The following is a 21576-nucleotide window of genomic DNA, read 5'->3' as shown; positions in this document are numbered from 1 at the left end:
AAGGGTAATTGCCACAGGAACCTAACCTCAGCATGTGAAGTTGGCTATTTAGCCATTTGAAAATACAAATTTGTTTACTTTAGATATCTCAGTTGTGATCTAAGATATTTTCATTTTTGAGAAACAGACAAAACCACATCTCTCCCAGTAGTACAGTGGGGGAAAGAGGGAGACTTTGCCCCCCAGGGGACACTGGTAATGTCTGGAGACCTTTTTGGTTGTCACAACTGGGAGAGTGCTACTGGCATCTAGTGGGTAGAGGCCAGGGATGCTGCTAAATATGCTACAATGCACAGGACAGTATCGCACAACAAAGAATGATCTAGCCCAAAGTGTCAGTAGTGCTGAGGTTGAGAAACCCTTCAGTAGGAGGAAGATCACAAATACCTCACATATTGTTAATTTTTGGACTAGTCTCATAAAAACATGGAAAAAACTACATAAAAAGGATAGTTTGATGTAAAAACTATCACCATTTTGAATGTAAAATTTTGTTTGTAAAATAAAGTTGTTTATTTTAAAAAATTATGAAGAACACTCATTCAATCATTCAACAAATATTGAGTGCCTACTGTGTGCACTGATCCCTGCTCTGAGAATGCAGCAGTGAATAAAAGAAAGTTCCTGCATTAAGGAGCTTACATTCTTATTGGTGAGACAGGCAATAAACAAATATATGGTATACAAGATAAGTGTTATGAAGTATAATAAAGCTGGGTAAGTGATAAAGAAATAATGATGGTATAGTCAGGGAAGGCCTTTCTCTTAGTGACACTGGAGCAGAGACCTGAGACTCAAGGAAGTCACTGATATTAGGAGGAAGGGCTACCCAGGGAGAGGAAAGAACCAATGCCAAGACCCTGAATTGGGAGCATTCTTGACATTTCAAGGAACAGTAAGGAGGCCAGTGTACCTTGAGTGGAGTGAGTTAGGGAGAGAGTAGTAGGAGATGAATTGAGGGCTAGAATTGGAGGTGGAGACTTTGTTTTGTTAGGATACTTAGTGGTCGGGACTTTGGAAGCTGTTGCAGGGTTTTGAGCAGAGTTACACAACCTCATTTACATTTTAGAAAGAAAACTGATTGCTAGGAAGAATAAATTGAGGGAGAAGGATAATAGTAGGAAGACCAGTTACTACACTGTTAAAATATAGTCAAAACATGAGATGACTATGGCAGTGGTGGAAGTGTTGAGAAGTGGTCCATTACAGTTTGTAGAACTAAGAAGATTTGGTGATGATTTGGATGTGGGGTATGAGATAAAAAGTGACAAGTCGGATGATTCCAAGGTTTCATGGCCTGAACAACTGGAAGAATTGAGATACCATTTACCAAAAATGGAGAAGGCTGGAGGAAGAGTAGGTTTTAGGAAGAAATTAAATATTTTGGTTTTATACATGTTTACTTTGAGATGCCTATTCCACATCCAGGAAGAGATGGTAACTAGACAGACATAGGAATCTGGATTTCAGTGGAGTGGTCTGAGCTCGATATATAAATGTGGGAGCTTTTGGCATAAAGATGGTATTTAAAGCCATGGGACCTGATAGGAGATTTTCTAGGGAGTAAGTATAGATAGAGAAGAAAAAAGCTCTGAAGATGAAGCCCTGGGCACTGTTAAATTTTGGAAGTCAGAAAAATGAGGAGGAACCAGAAAGGGGACTAAGAAGGGGCAGCCAGTGGAACAGGGGGAGAACCATGGTGAAAGAGAGGGTGAAGGAAGTTGATGGTGTGTTAAAGGAGAAATTATAACAATGTACTATGGACTGTAAACAAGTGGGGAGTCAAATGGAAGTATTGGGGGAAGGCAGTGATGGACAGTGAAATGGTGGTTGGGTCAACAGATTGGAGGTCCCATGGAGGTTGAGAATTTATCTGCATTGATGGCCTACAGGTAGTTAGCTCGGAAGATAGGAGCTGTATTCAGAGGGCGGTGTGCTGAATTTGCAATTGTGTTATGGGTACATTTAGGAGAAATAATAAGGTATAGGATATAATCAAATAATTTGGATTGAGATTAGGGTAGAAGATAAGATTATTAAAAGAAATCAGTTCAAAGAATCACAGACCAAGTATTAGAAGCATTATTTGCTAGATCATAAGTAGCCAAATCTGACTCTTGGATTATTTTCATTTAGCTTGCATCAAGAGGTAATGCCCCCCCACTCCCTAGTTTTGTAACATTTTGAAATTTTAAATTATATAATTCCAGAAGATTACCGGATAGGACTATAGAAATATTATTTCATGTAGGTGCCCCTTTCCTCCTCTGTTGGTTTGTGTGACATGTATGTCTGCATAGTACATGTTGCCTGTGTGGGTTTTTGTCTGTGTTTATGTCTGCTATTACAGGTGAGTAACAGTCTTTGTAGGTAATGCTCTCTGTGTCTTCACATTTTGGGGGAGGAGACTCTGCTATTTAGATTTCGTCCTCATTTTCATTCATTCATTCAGTAAATATTTATTGAGCACCTGCTGTGAGCTAGAGTTGGTTCTAGGCTTCAGGGACTCAACATTAAACAAAACAGGCAGGGCCAGCCCCGTGGCTTGGCGGTTAAGTGCGCGCGCTCCGCTGCTGGCGGCCCGGGTTCGGATCCCGGGCGCGCACCGACGCACCGCTTCTCTGGCCATGCTGAGGCCGTGTCCCACATACAGCAACTAGAATGATGTGCAGCTATGACATACAACAGTCTACTGGGGCTTTGGGGGGAAAATAAATAAATAAATAAAATCTCAAAAAAAAAAAAAAAGAGACCCAGCTTTAAACAAAACAGGCAAAAGTCCCCATCTTAAGATTACATACTACTGAGAGAGACAGACAGCACATAAATAAATACATATCAGATGGAGGTGAGTACTATGGGAAAGATGAAATAGGCCAAGGGGATAGGGAACACTGGGGTTTTTCAGTAGTTTGGTCACGGAAAAAATGAGTGTCTGATAAGGTGGTCTTTAAGCAGAGACCTGAGGAGAGTGAGGGAGTAAATGTGGATATCTGAGGAAAGAGTTTGCGAGAAGAACAATATTGCAGCCCTGACGTTATGTTTGAGAACTAGCGAGGAGATCAATGTGATTGGGTCAGAGTGGGCCAGGAGGAAAATGCTGGATGAGATCAGAGAGCCAGTCTGACTCTTCAGCTCTCTTTTTTCCCTCTGTCTGTTGTATCTTTTTCTGTAACTTATTTGATGTTTTTCTGGTCTCTCCTTTCACAGGCCATATGTAACTAAATTTTATTTTACATTTTGTTATATGTATTTTTAAAGAATTCTGTTTCTATTTCTAAAATTAAGAAAGTATTTTTATATTTTATATTTCACAATCATAACTTTCTTTTTACTATAATTTCATTTTTTGTACCTTTTGTATTATAAAATATAATACACATAGAGAGGAGTGCACAAAAATAAAAACATACAGCTCAGAATTATCACAAAGCCTCTTTGAGCAATATTTATAAGATTTATTCTTTTTGTTACATTAGATATAGTTTGTTTATTTTCATTTCTATGAATATTACTATAAATATTCTAATATTTCATTTAAGATAAAAAAATTTATCCATTCTATTGATGGACATTTACATTGTTTACAGTTTTTGGCTGTTACAAATAGTGCTGCCAGAAGCAGCCTTGTTATGTCTCTTGCTCCCTCGCATGTATAGCTAGAAGTGGTAGTGTTCAAAGGTTATGTATATGTTCCTTTAGATACTGTTAAACAATTTTCCAAATTAGTGGTACCAATTTAACCCCCACTAGTGGAGTATAAATTCAGGTTACTTCACAGCCTCTCTAATACTTGTTCATTTCGGTGGGGATGAGCAGTACTTTATTGAGTCTTAATTTGCATTTCTCCAGTGACTAATGGTATTGAGCTCCTTTTCATATATTTACTGACCATATGAATAGTCTCTTTGGTGCAGTGCTCCTAGGTATTTTGCCCATTTGGAAGGGGAGTTATTTGACTTTTTGTTTTGATAATTGTGGGATATTTTAGATTCGAGCTTTTTTCTGATTATGTGTGTTGCAAATATCTTCTACTCTGAGGCTTACCTTTTCACTCTCTTAATGGTTTTTTTTGATGAACAGAAGTTTTTAATTTTAATGTACTCCAACTGATCAATCTTTTCCTTTTTGGTTAGTGCTTTTTTGGGTTCAATTTAAGAAATATTTTTCTATCCCCAGATCATCAATATAATTCTCTCATGTTGTCTTCAAAGTATTATATTTTTCATATTTCCACCTGGAATTGATTTTTGTGATTCTTGTGAGGTTGGAATCAGGGTTTCATTTTTTCACAGATGGATATCCAATTGATTTAGCACCATTTATTGAAAAGATAATTCTTTCCACTCTGGTCTGCAGTGCCATCTTTGTCATAGACCAAGAGTCATGCATGTATATATCTGTTTCTGGTTTTTTTCTAGTCCATTGGTCTATTTGTCTGTCCTTGTGGTTGTACCACACTGTCATAACTGTAGTTTTATAATAAATCTTGTTGTCCAGTAGAAGAGTATTTCTCAACCTTTTTTGTCATTATTATTGCTCCCCTAAGGAGCCTTTTTAGACATTTTCTCTCCTTCCCTCTATGAAGTTAAATACTAAGGAATAAGATTTTGTCAAGAAGGATTGATTTGTGTACAGCCACAAACCATTGTAATAGCTAAGATTTTTTTTTCCTCCAAGAACCAATTTTCTCCCTCCTGGGAGTGATACTACCCCTATTGAGAATGCGTGCAGTAAAGCAAACCTTCCTACCTTGTTCTTTTTATATAGGAGTGGTATGTTATTCTTTGTGTTTGTTCTTATGAAATTTAGAAACGGCTTACTTAACAATTTCTACAAATCAAAGTGAAATAAAAAACTCCCACACCAGTAGAGTAGATAATCTACTGGTGGGGGATTTTTATTGGGATTGTGTTAATTCTATACATCAGTTTGGATAGTTGGCATCTTTACATTACTGAGTTTCCTGGTCATAAGCATAGTATAGCTTCAAGAAGAAACTTGCTTCAAGAAGAAATTGGAAACATAGGTAGTTCTATAATCATGAGTGAGTAGTTAAAACTTTTCCTGCAAAGAATATTCACAGATTTACCAGTGAGTTCTAGCTCTATCAAAAATGAAACGGGCCGGCCCGGCCTCGCAAGCGGTTAGGTGCGCACGCTCCGCTTTGGTGGCTTGGGGTTCGCCGGTTCGGATCCCGGGCGCACCCGATGCGCTGCTTGTTGGCCGTGCTGTGGCGGCGTCCCATATGGAGTGGAGGAGGATGGGCATGGATGTTGGCCCAGGGCCGGTCTTCCTCAGCAAAGAGAGGAGGAAGATTGGCAGATGTTAGCTCAGGGCCGATCTTGGTCACAAAAAAAAAAAATGAAACAGTAATTCCAGTCTTATACAAACTCTTTAAAAGAATAGAGGGCCGGCCCCGTGGCTTAGCGGTTAAGTGCTCCGCGACTGTCGGCCCGGGTTCGGACCCTGGGCGTGCACCGACACACTGCTTCTCTGGCCATGCTGAGGCCGCGTCCCATGTACAGCAATTAGAAGGCTGTGCAACTATGACATACAGCTATCTACTGGGGCTTTGGGGGGGGTGAAGAATAGAAAATTAGAAGGAGCTCTCCCCAGCTCGTTTTATGTGTATAGCATATGGTGGATACATAACCTATCAAAGATGATAAGAGAAAGAAAGAAAACTATAGACTAGTCTGATTATGAACATAGATAAACAACTCCTAAATAAAATATTAGCAAACTGAATCTGGTTATATATAATCGTCCTGATCAAGTTGAGTTTATCTTAGGACTGAAAGGTTGTTTTTAAGTTAGAAAATCAGTCAGTATATTTTATGACATTAGCAGATTAGAAACAAAATCATATATCTGAAGACAATATATGTAGCAATGTATGAAGACAAAGATAAAATTCAGCATCCATTCACATCGTAAACCCTTAGCAACTAGAACTAGAGAACTTCTTTAGTGAGATGAAAGGTTTCCAAAAAAAAAAAACCCCACAAAACACAACACAAGAACTATAGCATGCTTAATGGTGAAATGTTGACCTCTTTCCCTCCAAGCTGGGGGACAAGGCATTGACGCCCACTATGCCCCCATCACCATTGTTATTAAACATAGGGCTAGGAGTTCTGGTCAGTGCAGTGAGGGAAGAGAAAGAAAGAAACGGTATAACTACTGAAAGAGAAAACTGTCATTACTCTTAGATGATATCATTGTGTAAATAATTTATCCGTAGATTCTTTGGATTTCTAAGCAAGTTTAAGAAGTGTGACTACAAAACAAGATTTTAAAAAAACAATTCTATTTCTATATGCTAACAAACAACCTTTAGACAATGAAATTAAAAGCAAAACCATTTATAATAAAATCAAGAAACTGAAAGTTCCTAAATTAAATGTGACAAAACAAAGACAAAACCTCTAGGGGGAAAATTGTAAAGCCTAATGGAGAGACGATGTTATATGTGTGTGTACATCTAAGTGTATGTTGTAACTTGAAAATCTAATTTTAAAATTTTTATGGAAATAAAAATTATCTAGAATAGCCAAGACATTCTTTTTTTTTTTTTTTTTTTTTTGATTTTTATTGATATTGTTGCAAATGGGACGATTTTGTCTTTTTTTATGGCTGAGTAGTATTCCATTGTATATATATACCACATTTTCTTAATCCAGTCGTCAGTCGAGGGACACTTAGGTTGCTTCCACTTCTTGGCTATGGTGAATAATGCTGCAATGAGCATAGGGGTGCATAAGCCTCTTTGGATTGTTGATTTCAGGTGCGTTGGATAGATTCCCAGTAGTGGGATGGCTGGATCCTAGGGCATCTCTATTTTTAATTCTTTGAGGAATCTCCATACCGTTTTCCATAGAGGCTGCACCAATTTGCATTCCCACCAGCTGTGTATGAGGGTTCCTGTTTCTCCACATCCTCTCCAACATTTGTTGTTTTTTGTCTTGGTGATTATAGCCATTCTAACGGGCGTGAGGTGGTATCTTAGTGTTGTTTTGATTTGCATTTCCCTGATGATTAGTGATGTTGAGCATCTTTTCATGTGCCTATTGGCCATCTGTATATCTTCCTTGGAGAAGTGTCTGTTCATTTCCTCTGCCCATTTTTTGATCAGGTTGTTTGTTTTTTTGTTGTTCAATTGTGTGAGTTCTTTATATATTATGGAGATCAACCCCTTGTCAGATGTATGTTTTGCAAATATTCTCTCCCAGCTGGTTGGTTGTTTGTTCATCTTGATTCTGGTTTCATTTGTCTTATAAAAGCTCTTTAGTCTGATAAAGTCCCACTTGTTTATTTTTTCTTTAGTTTCCCTAGTCTGGGTAGGCATGTCATCCGAAAAGATTCCTTTAAAACCAATGTCAAATAGTGTGTTGCCTATATTTTCTTCTATGAGTTTTATAGTTTCAGGTCTCACCTTCAAGTCTTTGATCCATTTTGAGTTAATTTTTGTGAATGGCGATAGCACATGGTCCACTTTCATTCTTTTGCATGTGGATGTCCAGTTTTCCCAACACCATTTATTGAAGAGACTTTCCTTTCTCCATTGCATGTCCTTAGCACCTTTGTCGAAAATTAGCTGTCCGTATATGTGTGGTTTTATTTCTGGGCTTTCAATTCTGTTCCATTGATCTGTGTGTCTGTTTTTGTACCAGTACCATGCTGTTTTGATTACTATTGCTTTGTAGTATGTTTTGAAGTCAGGAATTGTGATGCCTCCTGCTTTGTTCTTTTTCTTTAGGATTTCTTTAGCTATTCGGGGTCTTTTGTTGCCCCATATAAATTTTAGTATTCTTTTTTCTATTTCTGTGAAGAATGTCATTGGGATTCTGATTGGGATTGCATTGAATCTGTAGATTGCTTTAGGTAATATAGACATTTTAACTATGTTTATTCTTCCAATCCACGTGCATGGGATATCTTTCCATTTCTTTATGTCATCGTAGATTTCCCTCAATAATGTCTTGTAGTTCTCATTGTATAGGTCTTTCACCTCCTTGGTAAGATTTATTCCTAGGTATTTTATTCTTTTTGATGCAATTGTAAATGGTATTATCTTTTTGAGCTCTCTTTCTGTTAGTTCATTATTAGCATATAGAAATGCAACTGATTTTTGTAGATTGATTTTGTACCCTGCAACTTTGCTGTAGTTGTTGATTGTTTCTAACAGTTTTCCAACAGATTCTTTAGGGTTTTCTATATATACAATCATGTCATCTGCAAATAGTGAGAGTTTCACTTCTTCGTTACCTATTTGGATTCCTTTTATTCCTTTTTCTTGCCTAATTGCTCTGGCCAAAACCTCCAGTACTATGTTGAACAGGAGTGGTGAGAGTGGGCAGCCCTGCCTCATTCCTGTTCTCAGAGGAATGGCTTTCAGTCTTTCCCCGTTGAGTATGATGTTAGCTGTGGGTTTGTCATATATGGCCTTTATTATGTTGAGGTACTTTCCTTCTATTCCCATTTTATTGAGAGTTTTTATCATAAATGGATGTTGTATCTTGTCAAATGCCTTCTCTGCGTCTATTGAGACGATCATGTGGTTTTTATTCTTTGTTTTGTTGATGTGATGTATCACGTTGATTGATTTTCGGATGTTGAACCATCCCTGCGTCTCTGGTATAAATCCCACTTGATCATGGTGTATGATCTTTTTAATATATTGTTGTATTCGGTTTGCCAATATTTTGTTGAGGATTTTTGCATCAATGTTCATCAGCGATATTGGCCTGTAATTTTCTTTCTTTGTATTGTCTTTGTCTGGTTTTGGTATCAGGGTGATGTTGGCCTCATAGAATGATTCAGGAAGTGTTCCATCTTCCTCTATTTTTTGGAATAGTTTGAGGAGGATGGGTATTAAATCTTCTTTGAATGTTTGGTAAAATTCACTGGAGAAGCCATCTGGTCCTGGACTTTTATTTTTTGGGAGGTTTTTGATTACTATTTCAATCTCTTTACTTGTGATTGGTCTATTCAGATTCTCCATTTCTTCTTGGTTCAATTTTGGGAGGTTGTATAAGTCTAAGAATTTATCCATTTCTTCTAGATTGTCCAATTTGTTGGCATATAATTTCTCATAGTATTCTCTTATAATCCTCTGTATTTCCATGGTATCCGTTGTAATTTCTCCTCTTTCATTTCTAATTTTATTTACTTGAGCCTTTTCTCTTTTTTTCTTAGTTAGCCTGGCTAAGGGTTTGTCTATTTTGTTTATCTTCTCGAAGAACCAACTCTTTGTTTCATTAATCCTTTCTACTGTTTTTTTGGTCTCAATATCATTTATTTCTGCTCTGATTTTTATTATTTCTCTCCTTCTGCTGGCTTTGGGCTTTGTTTGTTCTTCTTTTTCTAGTTCTGTTAGGTGTAATTTAAGATTGCCTATTAGGGCTTTTTCTTGTTTGTTAAGGTGGGCTTGTATCGCTATGAGTTTCCCTCTCAGGACCGCTTTTGCTGCGTCCCATATGGTTTGATATGGCATGTTATCATTTTCGTTTGTTTCCAGATAGTTTTTGATTTCTCCTTTAATTTCATCAATGATCCATTGGTTGTTCAGTAGCATGTTGTTTAATCTCCACATTTTTGTCACTTTCCCAGTTTTTTTTTCCTGGTTCATTTCCAGTTTCATAGCCTTATGGTCTGAAAAGATGCTTGTTATGATTTCAATCCTCTTAAATTTATTGAGGCTTGCTTTGTTTCCCAACATATGGTCTATCCTAGAGAATGTTCCATGCGCGCTTGAGAAGAATGTGTAGTCAGCTGTTTTTGGGTGGAGTGCTCTGTATATGTCTACTAGGTCCATCTCGTCCAGTTTTTCATTTAAGTCTAATATTTCTTTATTAACTTTTTGTCTGGATGATCTATCCATTGCTGTAAGTGGGGTGTTAAGATCCCCTACTATTATTGTGTTGTTGTTGATGTCTCCTTTTAGGTTTGTTAATAGTTGTTTTATGTACATTGGTGCTCCTATGTTGGGTGCATATATATTTATAAGTGATATGTCTTCTTGATGGAGTGTCCCTTTTATCATTATATATTTCCCTTCTTTGTCTTTCTTAACCTGTTTTATCTTGAAGTCTACTTTGTCTGATATGAGTATGGCAACACCTGCTTTCTTTTGTTTGCCATTAGCTTGGAGTATTGTCTTCCATCCTTTCACTCTGAGCCTGTGCTTGTCTTTAGTGCTAAGATGTGTTTCCTGAAGGCAGCATATTGTTGGGTCTTGCTCTTTAATCCATCCTGCCACTCTGTATCTTTTGATTGGAGAGTTCAATCCATTTACATTTAGGGTAATTATTGAAATATGAGGGTTGAATGTTGCTGTTTTGTCACTTATTTTCTGGTTCTTTTGCATTTCCTTTGTTTCTTGTCCCATTTGTTTTGGACTGCCAATTCAGTTTGGTTGTTCTGTCTTATGATTCTTCTAGTTTTCTCTTTGTTTATCATATGTGGTTTTAATTTGATTATTTGTTTAGTGGTTACCTTGAGGTTTGGGCAAAAAATCTTCTGTATGAGATAGTTCATTATCTGATAGCCTCCTATTTCCTTATACTAAGTCAATTCAGTCACTTTCCTCTTCCCCTTCTAAGTTGCTCTTGTTATACCTTATTCTATCTTGTGTTGTGGCTGTGTGTTTACAGTGATGAGGTTAAATTTATTTTGGGTGAATTTCTTCCTTTGATCTTTGAGTTTAGTATTTAAGTGGTTGCTAACCTATTCCGGTAAAGATCTACTATTTCTCTGATTTTGTCTACCTACTTTTCTCCTTACTCCAAGCTTTGTGTTCCCTTTCTCTTCTTGTTTTCAGGCCTGAGGGCCTTCTTGAGTATTTCTTGTAGCGGCGGTCTCGTGGCCATGAACTCCCTTAGCTTTTGTTTATCTGGGAGAGTTACTATTTCTCCATCATATTTGAAGGATATTTTTGCTGGATAGAGTATTCTTGGCTGAAAGTTTTTGTCTTTTAGTATTTTGAATATATCATTCCAGTCTCTTCTAGCCTGAAAATTTTCTGTTGAGAAATCCGCTGAGAGCCTGATGGGAGTTCCTTTGTACGTTATTTTTTGTTTTTGTCTAGCTGCCCTTAATATTGTTTCTTTGTCGTTGACCCTGGCTAGCCTTACCACTAGGTGTCGTGGTGAAGGCCTTTGTCTGTTAATATATATAGGAGTCCTGTTGGCTTCGCTTACTGGTATTTCCTGCTCCTTCCCCAGATTTGGGAAATTTTCAGCTATTATTTCCTTGAATAGGCTCTCTGTTCCTCTTTCCCTCTCCTCTCCCTCAGGAATACCTATAATTCTTATGTTACATTTTCTAATAGAGTCCGATATTTCTCGGAGTCTTTCTTCATTTCGTTTTAGTCTTAGTTCTCTCTCTTCTTCCATCTGGAGTATATCTGTATTCCTATCCTCTAAAGTACTAATTCTTTCCTCCATATTGTCAGCTCTGTTCTTTAAAGATTCCAGATTCTCCTTTATCTCCTCCATTGTGTTCTTCATCTCCATCAGCCCTGATAGGTTTTTCTTTATGATTTCAATCTCTTTTGTGAAGAAACTCCTAATCTCATTTAATTGTTTGTCTGTGTTGTCTCGTATTTCGTTGAGTGTTTTTATGATAGCTATTTTGAAATCTCTGTCATTTAGTTTATGGATTTCTGTGTCTTCGGGGTTGATTTCTGGTTGCTTGTCATTTTGTTTCTGGTCTGGTGATTTCATATATTTTTGCATTGTGGTTCCTGTGTTGGTTTTGATTTTCCTCATCCTGGAAGTCTCTGGTTGCAATTTCCACCTGCCGCCACTGTGTGGTGGTAAAGGGCTGTGTAGTCTAAGCCCCCTGCGCTCTGCCCCAGTTTTTCTGCTGCGATCCGCAGTTTTGTTTTGTTTTGTTTTGTTTCTTTTCCCCACTGCCATCCACGGGTCCAGTCCAGTTTATTCAGGTCTGCCTCGGACCGCTAGATCTGGTCGAGCTGCAGACTCCGGGTTGTGGGGAGGGGGGAGCTCTCTCTTTTGCCCTCTGGGTCCCTGACGTGGGAGGCTTCTCGTTTGCCCCTCTTTATCCGCTCTCTGGGTTGCTCAGATGTTGATGGTAGCCCTGTGGCTCCTCTGAGCCCTCTGTGCGGGAGTTTCCCACTGGCTGAGAGAGCCCGAAGAGCTACAGTTTCCCGCCGAGTGCCGCCCCTCCCCCCTCTCTGGGAGCTGCGCGGACCGGATCGCTGATCTGATGGGGAGGGAGCGGAGTTCTCCTTACCTCTCCCCACTTCCTCCAGGGGCCCAGCACGTTCCGCTCTCAGATGTGCGGCAGTGTGGATCCCTCCGCTCCAGCTTTTGACTGTCTGGGATTCCATTGTTGGTCTGTGGCTGTTACTTTTGTTGTATTTTGTGGGGGAAGAATTCACGGGAAAGCTCACTCCGCCATGATGCTGACGTCACTCCCAAGACATTCTTGAAAAAGAACAAATGGGGTGACTTGGCCTACTAGGTATGGAGAGTTATTACAAAGCCATAGTAACCAAGATGTGTGTCAGTGGTACAGGGATGAACAAATAAACCGAGAACACAGAACAGAGAGCCCACATCAGACTCATGCTTGTATGGACACGTGACCTCTGATCACTGAGGAAAGGACAGCTTTTTAAATAAACCGTGCAGGAACAATTGGATCCATATAGTAAAAGTAAATTCAGACCCCTGTATTTCACTGTGCACAAAAGAATAGACATCATTGCCAGGTGGATTGGTGACTTAAATGTGAAAGACAAAACTATAAAGTTTTTAAAGGGTTTAGAAGATTATATAGGAGAATGTTGTTATATCCTCAGGGTTGGGAAAGATTTCTTAAACAGGAAATAAAAAGCACTAAAGGAACATATTGATAAATTGGACTACAATAAAACTAAGAACTTGGGGTTATCAAAAGATGCCGTGCAGAGAGTGAAAAGATAGACTCAGAGCAGGAGAAGATATTTGCAATATGCAACTGCAGCACGGTAGTATCTAAATGAATCAGGAAGCTTTACCTTTAGGGTAGGGATGAGGGGGAGAATGTGATGGGAAAGGAATGCACAGAGGAAAGCCTCTGTGTGGTTTCAAATGTTCTTGTTCTTGAGAGGTGGTGTTACTTTTCTCTAAACTGAATTTAGTTGTACTAAAGTTATACTAGCAGATCTGGATGAGGGTGGCTCATAACGTATGATATTGAGGTAGCTGGTAGATGTTTGAGGGGTGAGCGTGTGTGTTGTGTATTCCTCTGTAGCTTGGTTTGGCTGGGTGCAGTTTTCCTCGTTTCATCTAGGGTTTCTTGCAGATAAAATCATGCATAAGCAAACATAAAAAACTTGCTATGCTCAAATTTTTGCTTAACATATCCGTCATGTTGGAACCAATTTGTGTTTCCAAACAGCATTACAGCAGAACTTACTGTACTTAATTTTTTATGTTATTCTTATCCCCATCTTTTCATCTTTACATATTTTGTAAGGATTCTGCTTTAGGTTCTTTTTACTGAAGTTTTGAAATGACTGCTACATAGCACCTTAAGTGTCTTGGTGAATTTTCAGTTTTTCCAGGCTGATGAATTGAGTGATTTGGGTGTGGAATCAGATTTTTGCTTGTCTGGTGAATGATCACAGTGATATGTAGAAGAGCATCAGTTCTTTTGTTTCGAGCAAGTGCATTATGTTATGTTCAGTGACCTCCCTGTCTTTGGTATTGCTACCAGGATACCTCTAAGCCTTTACCTGAATCAGTATTAAAAAGCATGTTGGTGGTTATGTTTTTGGGGTCCTTCCTGTTCGTTTGTTGCTTTTTTCTCCTGTGGCTGTTTTATTCCAAAGCTTAGCAACAACAGGGTTCAGGAGAAGTCTTTGCTCTTTCATTCTCTCACTCTGGTCTGTCTGCTTGGTAACAGTGAGGGTCATGAAATGCTTCTCCTTTTTTTCCTGTCCTTCCACCATGATTTCTTTGGTTCACGTTCAAGACCCTCATTTTTATACCCAGAGCCAGAAAATCAGCTTTCCCCTACAGCATTTCCATTTCTTCCTCCTGTCTAGGCATTCCTTTATGTTTCTACTGTCCTCTCTGCACACATCCCTGTTAGAGCAAATATCACATTGTTTTGGAGTTTTGCAAAGTAGGACTCTCTTTCTAAATGAACTGCATACTTCTTGAGGCCATGGACCATATCTTTATCATTTTTGCATTTCTACTACGTAGCATAGTGCTTGGCAGTGGTAGTTGCGTGAGTGGATGGATGAATGAATGAAGTGGGCTTGAAGAGAGCTGTCTATATGATCCTGTTATTTATGTTTCCCCCTCGTTTTGACTAAGTTAGATAATCTCTAGGTATCTTGGTCACTTGAAGTTTAATACTATGAATCAGGCTTGTGCATTCAAGCTTTTTAGCAATACAATACTAAAATTTCCTTTTGTCGAATCAAAGATTCAACATGTTTTGTTTTTGTTTTTGGAGAATTTTTTCTACAGATAGTAAATGAGCATGGCTGATTTGCAACTTTAGAATTGAGGTTTTTTGACACACTAGAGTAGTAAAATCCTGTTTTTCAGCTTGCTACTATGAATTAAAAACAATTGTTTTTGAAATTTTCAAATATTTATGTATTAAGTGAAATAAACTCAAAAACGAGGAGAGTAGTTCTTTTAAGTTAATAAGGGGAAATGTTATGGCTCAATTCTTGATTATTATTATAACTATAAGTAACTTATCGAATTGTTTTTAAGACTTTCTTTTTTTTCTTCTTATAGGACCTCTTTGTTGTTAGACATGAATTGGCCATAATGAGACTAGCTGCCTTTATGGGCATTAGTATGTTAGTTGGAATAACTGGACTCTTTTATACTCAACTAATTGGCATCATCACAGTAAGTATATTTTTAATGTAAAGTAATGTATTTATGAACATATTCCCTAATTATGAAATTAAGTCTAAAAAGTTACAGAAAGTTTAGAAATTAAAGGAGAAATTACCCCTAGTCATTTATATATTCTCATTTCCATATCCCTGTGTAATTTTAAGATAGTTATAATCAGTGTAGAGAGTGTACATATGATTTTGTATCCTGCTTTTAAAAATTAACATAAAGTATTTTTATATGGCTACAGACATTTAGTTTTTAATAGTTGGATATACTCTGTTTAGTGAATATACCATATTTTAATTAACCATTTTCCTGTCGATCAGCCTCTAGTATGCAATCATTTTTTTCTGTATTACAAATAACATTACTTTGAACACCTCTTTTTTTCCTCTTTAAACTATTTATTTAAAGTAAATTCCCAAAAATGGAGTTGTTAGTAGAAACATTTTATTAGTAATTGTCTTAATTTTTTTGCATGTATTTATTTGCCAAATGGGATTTATCACAACAGAGAAGATCAAAAAGTGAGAAAAATATTGAGTAAGGATTTAAATGTTTGGTAATACACTACATTGCAGAAGATGTAGGATGAAAGACTTTCTCCTACGTTATTGGTGGGAGTGTAATTGGTATAACTTTTTTGAAGGGCACATTATCAATGTCTGTCAAAATTTACAATGCATAGTCCTTTTGACCAACTTCTGCAAATTTATTTTGTAGGGACTATTTATTCATATGTTTGTAAATAAACACGTATGTTAAAAAAGATCTCCATTATTATATTATATATAACATATGTTGTATATGAAAACTTGTGTTTACCAGAATATATTCAGTGAAAAAATCAGGTAGTAAGAAAAAAATGCATCAAAACTTACTGTAAAGCAACAGTAATCAAGAAAGTGTGGTACTGGCATAAGGATAGACATATAGATGAATGAAATAGAATTGAGAGTCCAGAAATATACACATATATCAATTGATTTTCAACAAGGGTGGTTGAAGACTATTCAGTGGGGGAAAGAAAAGTCTTTTCAACAAACGCTGCTGGGACAAATAGATATCCGCATGCAAAAGAACGAAGTTGGACCCTTACCTCACACCATATACATAAATGGATATTAACTCAAGATGGATCATAGACTTAAATGTGAGATCTAAAATTATAAAACTCTTGGGGCCGGCCTGGTGGCGCAAGCGGTTAAGTGCACACATCGCTGCGGCGGCCTGGGGTTCGCCAGTTCAGATCCCAGGCGTGCACCGAAGCACTGCTTGGCAGGCCATGCTGTGGCGGCATCCCATATACAATAGAGGAAGATGGGCACGGATGTTAGCTCAGGGCCAATCTTCCTCAGAAAATAAGAAAGAGGAGGGTTGGCATTGGATGTTAGCTCAGGGCTGATCTTCCTCACAAAAAAATAAATAAAAAAATATAATAAAATTATAAAACTCTTAGAAGAAAACATTGGAATAAATCTTGGATTAGGGAATAGTATCTTAGATATGACACCAAAAGTACAAGCAACCAAAGGAAGAAAAAAAAAATTGGGCTTAATCAAAACTATGAACTTTTGTGCTTCAAGGGACACTATCAAGGAACTGAAAAGAAAGCTCACAGAATGGGAGAAAGTATTTGCAAATCATATATCTGATAAGGGACTTGTATCTAGAATAAAGAACTCTTATAACTCAATAATAAAAAGATAACCTAATTAAAACATGGGCAAAGGATCTGAATGGACATTTCTTCAACAAGATATGCAAATGGACAATAAATACATGAAAAGATGCTCAACATCATTGGTCATCAGGGAAATGAAAATCAAAACTGTAATGAGGTACCACTTCACACACAGTAGGATGGCTATAATAAAAAAAGATAATAACAAAGGTTGGTGAGGATTTAGAGGAATCAGAACCCTCATACACTGCTAGTGGGAATGTAAAATGGTGCAAATACTTTAGAAAACAGTCTGGCAGTTCTTTAAAAAGTTAAACGTAGAGTTATCATTTGATTCAGCAGTTCCACTCCTAGGTATGTAGCCAAGAAAAATGAAATGTTATGTCCACACAAAAACTTGAATATTTATAGCAGTATTATTCGTAATAGCCCAAAACTGACAATCCAAATATCTATCAGCTGATGAAATGATACAAGAAATATGGTATATCCATACAATGGAATATTATTCTGCCATAAAAAGAAGTGAAGTATTGATACGTGCTACAATGTGGATGAACCTTGAAAACATCCTAAGTGAAAGAAACCAGTCACAAAAAGTCACATATTTGTCTGATTCCATTTATATGAAATGTTCAGAATAGGCAAGTCTGTGGAGACAGAAAGTAGATTAGTGGTTGCCTAGGGTTGGGGAGCTAGGAGTGCTGGAAGTGATGGCTAAAGGGTACAGAGTTTGTTTCATGGGGTGATGAACATGTTCTAAAATTAATTTTGGTAAATGGCTGCATGACTCTGTGAACATACTAAAAAACCATTGAATTGTACGCTTTAAGTTGGTGAATTGTATGGTATATGAATTATATCTCGATAAAGCTGTTATCAAAAAAAAGAAGAGAATATTTCTAGCATAAGTTAAATGTTAATTTTATTCATTTTTTCATTTTCATTCATTTGTTCATTTTGTATATAGTTTGTTGATTTCCTTTATTTTCTGTTAAGGTCCTTTTCTGTTATTCATTAACAAGAAATGTTAATAAAAACATTAACTTGCAGGGCCGACTCCGTGGCGTAGCAGTTAAGTGCGCGCGCTTTGCTGCTGGTGGCCGGGGTTAGGATCCCGGGGGTGCACGGACGCACCGCTTGTCAGGCCATGCTGTGGCCGCGTCCTGTATAAAGTGGAGGAAGGTGGGCATGAATGTTAGCTCAGGGTCAGTCTTCCTTAGCAAAAAGAGGAGGATTGACATGGATGTTAGCTCAGGGCTGATCTTCCTCACACACACACACACCCACCCACCCACCCACCCACACACACACACACTAAATAAATAAATATTAAAAAAAAACAAAACATTAACTTTCAGAAAAAGAAATAATACAGGAGATATCTATCTCTCTATCTCTATATCCCTCTGTCTCATTTCAAACTGTCCATCTGTTGATCCATTATATGTTTTGATACATATCAAAGTAAATTGCAGGCATCAAATAGTTCACCATGCAAATCATTAATTAGAGCTCAATGCTTGTTTACATTTTTTTCCTTTGAGACAAAATTTACATACAATGAAAGGCGTACATTTAAGTGTACTATTTGATAAGCTCTAACCAGTGCACCCATGTGCAACCCAAACCCCTTTCACAATACAGAATGTTACCATCACCCCAGGAAGTTCCCTCATGCCTCATATCAGTAAGTCCGCATCCTCCGCAGAGGCACCATTGATCTGATTTTTTTTTTTTTTGCCATAGGTTAATATTGATTATAGAGTTTCATATGTACCCATTTATGGAAGTCTTCTTTCACTCAATATAATGTTTTTTGATTCATCCGTGTTGTTGCATGTATTGATAATTTCTTTTTATTGCTGAGTAGTATTCCATTGTATGACTAAACCACAATTTATTTATCCATTCTATTTATAGACAACTGGTCTGGTTCCAGATTTTGGCAATTATGAATAAAACTTCTGTTAACATTCTTGTTCCAGTCTTTTTGTGAAACATGTTTTCATTTTCTTGGGTATATATCTAGGAGACTAATTGCTGGGTCACTTAAGATAGATTTATCTTTTATTTTGTAAGAAACTGCCAGACCCTTTTCCCAAGTAACTGTACCATTTTGCACTCTTACCAACAATGTATGAGAATTCTGGTCTCCACACCCTCGTCAACATTTGTTATTGTCAGTCTTTTTAATTACATCTATTCTGGTAGTTTTAATAGTATCTTTTTTTAATTTGCATTTCCCTGATGACTATTGATATTGAACCCTTCTTCATGTGTTTATTGGCTGCTCATAGATTATATAATGTTTAAATATATTTTTATTATTATTTAACTTGAAATATTTTCTGCTACCTCTTGTGATTTCTTTGATGATGATATTAATAACAATGCTGAGGATGAGAGTAGGTCTTCCCCTCAAATCTTTTTTCTTTACTTTTATACAAATTAATAATTACTTTAGAGTCTGTTCAGAAGTCATGTCAAAATTTCCAGATTATGCTTGCATTTTTTGGATTTCCACTTGTAAATTTATTAAGATCGTTGATATGTATTTATGTCCCGTGGAATAGGATTTCTCAGATTTCCCCATTTTCTTATGATTAATGACTGGAAATGGTCGTTTGGGAACATCCCTGCTAAGGTGTCAAGTTGCTTAGGAGGGCCGTCAGGGTTTGTAGCTGAGGGTAACAGTTCCTTCTCACCTGGCAGCCCTGCTAGCTTCAGAGAGTGGAGTTTGGCAGCAAAGGCTTCAAGATCTTTTAAGAATCCCTACTCTAAAATTTTAGCATTCACTTCTGAGTTGGACATAAAGTTATGTATCATATATTTTGGTTTTTAAAGAATGTATAACATCAGGTTCTATTCTGACTCGATTCCATACTACATGTTAATATTAATTTTCAAATTGCACTGTTTTCTCCTTTGCTATAATCTTGAACAACATTTCATTGTCTTAATATAGGGAGATTGGTTCTGATGTTTCTGATGGTTCTGATGGTTCTGATATTTCTAAATCTCAGTAGAAACCACATTTGTTGAATAATGCTCTGTCCAGAAGTTTCATCTCTTTCTGTATACAGATAGTATCCTCTCAGAACAATCTGTACTAGACAGGTCTGATGTCTGTAGAAATTATATCTTTGTGAAACATTCAAAAAAGAATGCAAATATTGAGAGAGAATATATTCTATTTGTTAGTCCAACCTTTAGTCTCTGTACTTCTTCTTGAACCCAGGTACTTTGAAAAATTACAGTAAATTTCAATTCCATTTACCTGGGCTTTCGTGGTGAACTTCAGGCACCACTCTTTTTGGATTTAAAGAAAAATTTTAAAAGATTTTCAGAATACACTCCCCGCCACATTGGTTTCAGGTTCTTTAAGGCTTAATTATTTAAAGTTGTTGTACATTCAGTATTTTGCTTACTTTCTTTATAAAACATGCTTGCTGTTTCATTTTATGAAAATATTAATACTACCTACAGGAAATTTAACACCTGAACATCTTTTTGTCATCATCTGAATCCATGGATCTCTCTTTACAGTGTGAAAGAAGTGATGAATTTATCAGGTAGCATAAGAAAGAAAAGGGGCAGAAGGAATTACAGTATATTTAATCCTTTCACTGATGTCTTCCTCCTTCCCCGACTCCTGCATCCCAAAGACCAAGAGGCATTTTGGGAAAACACTGGTAGGAGTATCATTTCATTATATAAACGGTGTAATTCTGTAGCTTGAATGCAGACCTATTAGAAAACAAACAAGCAAAACAGATGCTATCTCTTTAGGTTTAGGTTAAGGTTTTGAGGAAGCAGCATATCAATTTTCAGTAATTTCTTTTTCATTATTTGTTCTTACTTGGAATAAATAAATCATTTATCTTCTGTGTAAAAGGAAAAATCCCATCTTCTTATTGATAGTAGAAGGTAACAGGATAATCATGGTAATGATAATCTGATGTCATTTTAGACCTAGCAAGAGCAGATTATCTGTGACCCAGATAAAATAATTAGAAATAACTTAAATTTAAAAATACTGTATTTCTAATCTCATTTCCCAGGTTAAAAGATCTCAACACAACCAGATGTTTCTGTGGAATAGACTAATCTTAAACCCAATTTGAAAGGATTACCTTTGATTATTTTTAGATTTAATTTTAAACAGGATTTAAATATGTGTTTGTGCATTTTTATTAAAACTAATATTGAAGTTAAAGTGTTTTCAAAGCAGTCTGCTTTGAAGCATTCTTTATTTAGGGAACAGATTATTCTAATTATTCCTTACTTAGGCTGTTTAGCGTTTTTTTTCTGTTTCTGAATGAAATGGATAGTGATGTTGTTATTAATGTAATTGATGTTGTCAGAATTTCTTATTGAGCAGTAGTTCACACACAGCCAAGAATAAGTCCATTCTGATGAGCACCAGTACTAATAGTGCTGGGCGATTGTATTAGTCATGTTTCCGTCCCTGGGCTTGGAGAGAGTTCATCAAGAAGCCCTGTAACAGCTGGTGGAGCGCCTTCTGGTGCGGTTCTGACAGTGAGCTATTGTGTACCATGACACTGCTCTGACAGTTTATCTAAATTTTGTATACAAGCATTTTTGTTTTCTGGGCACCGTGGAGTTTATGTAGTAGCTTAAGCTTTTGCTGGCGTCTCTGGGGCTTAGTGCTTTTCTCAGTTGTGGTGAGGTTGAGGGTAGGATGAGGAAGATGTATTTAGTTGCAGTTTTGTAAAAGGCTTTAAATTCTCAAAGGAAAAACTGAGCTTTTTGCTTTTGGTCTCACAGGTACTATTGTTGGATTCTACTTGAGTTACTGAAGATAGCTTAATGTAGAGCTTTTCAAATTAAAAGGGGAAAATATTTCCCCCTAAATACTGGCTCATGGTTACCTAAATAAATACAGAAAGAATCACAAATGCAGGGGTGACTTAATTTTAACTTAGTTATCTTATGCAATGAAAAGTATCTTATGTTCAAAATGTTAGATTAGTTTAAATGAGA

The 21576-nt window shown here is 36.9% G+C and overlaps 1 protein-coding gene across 3 annotated transcripts in view; it reads left to right on the top strand.

Moving 5' to 3' along the window:
- ZDHHC21 (zinc finger DHHC-type palmitoyltransferase 21) overlaps positions 1-21576 on the top strand; it is an 85737-nt gene that overhangs the window by 44048 nt on the left and 20113 nt on the right. For all 3 annotated transcript variants that reach the window (XM_058565827.1, XM_058565826.1, XM_058565825.1), the window contains one exon: positions 14775-14891. In XM_058565827.1, the coding sequence (XP_058421810.1) occupies positions 14775-14891 (117 nt within the window). The remainder of the gene's footprint in view (positions 1-14774; positions 14892-21576) is intronic.

This window comes from Diceros bicornis, chromosome 22 (assembly GCF_020826845.1).
Source record: "Diceros bicornis minor isolate mBicDic1 chromosome 22, mDicBic1.mat.cur, whole genome shotgun sequence".
Taxonomy (NCBI): domain Eukaryota; kingdom Metazoa; phylum Chordata; class Mammalia; order Perissodactyla; family Rhinocerotidae; genus Diceros; species Diceros bicornis.
Note: the sequence above shows the minus strand (reverse complement) of the source record. Positions and strands in the feature narration are given on the sequence as shown.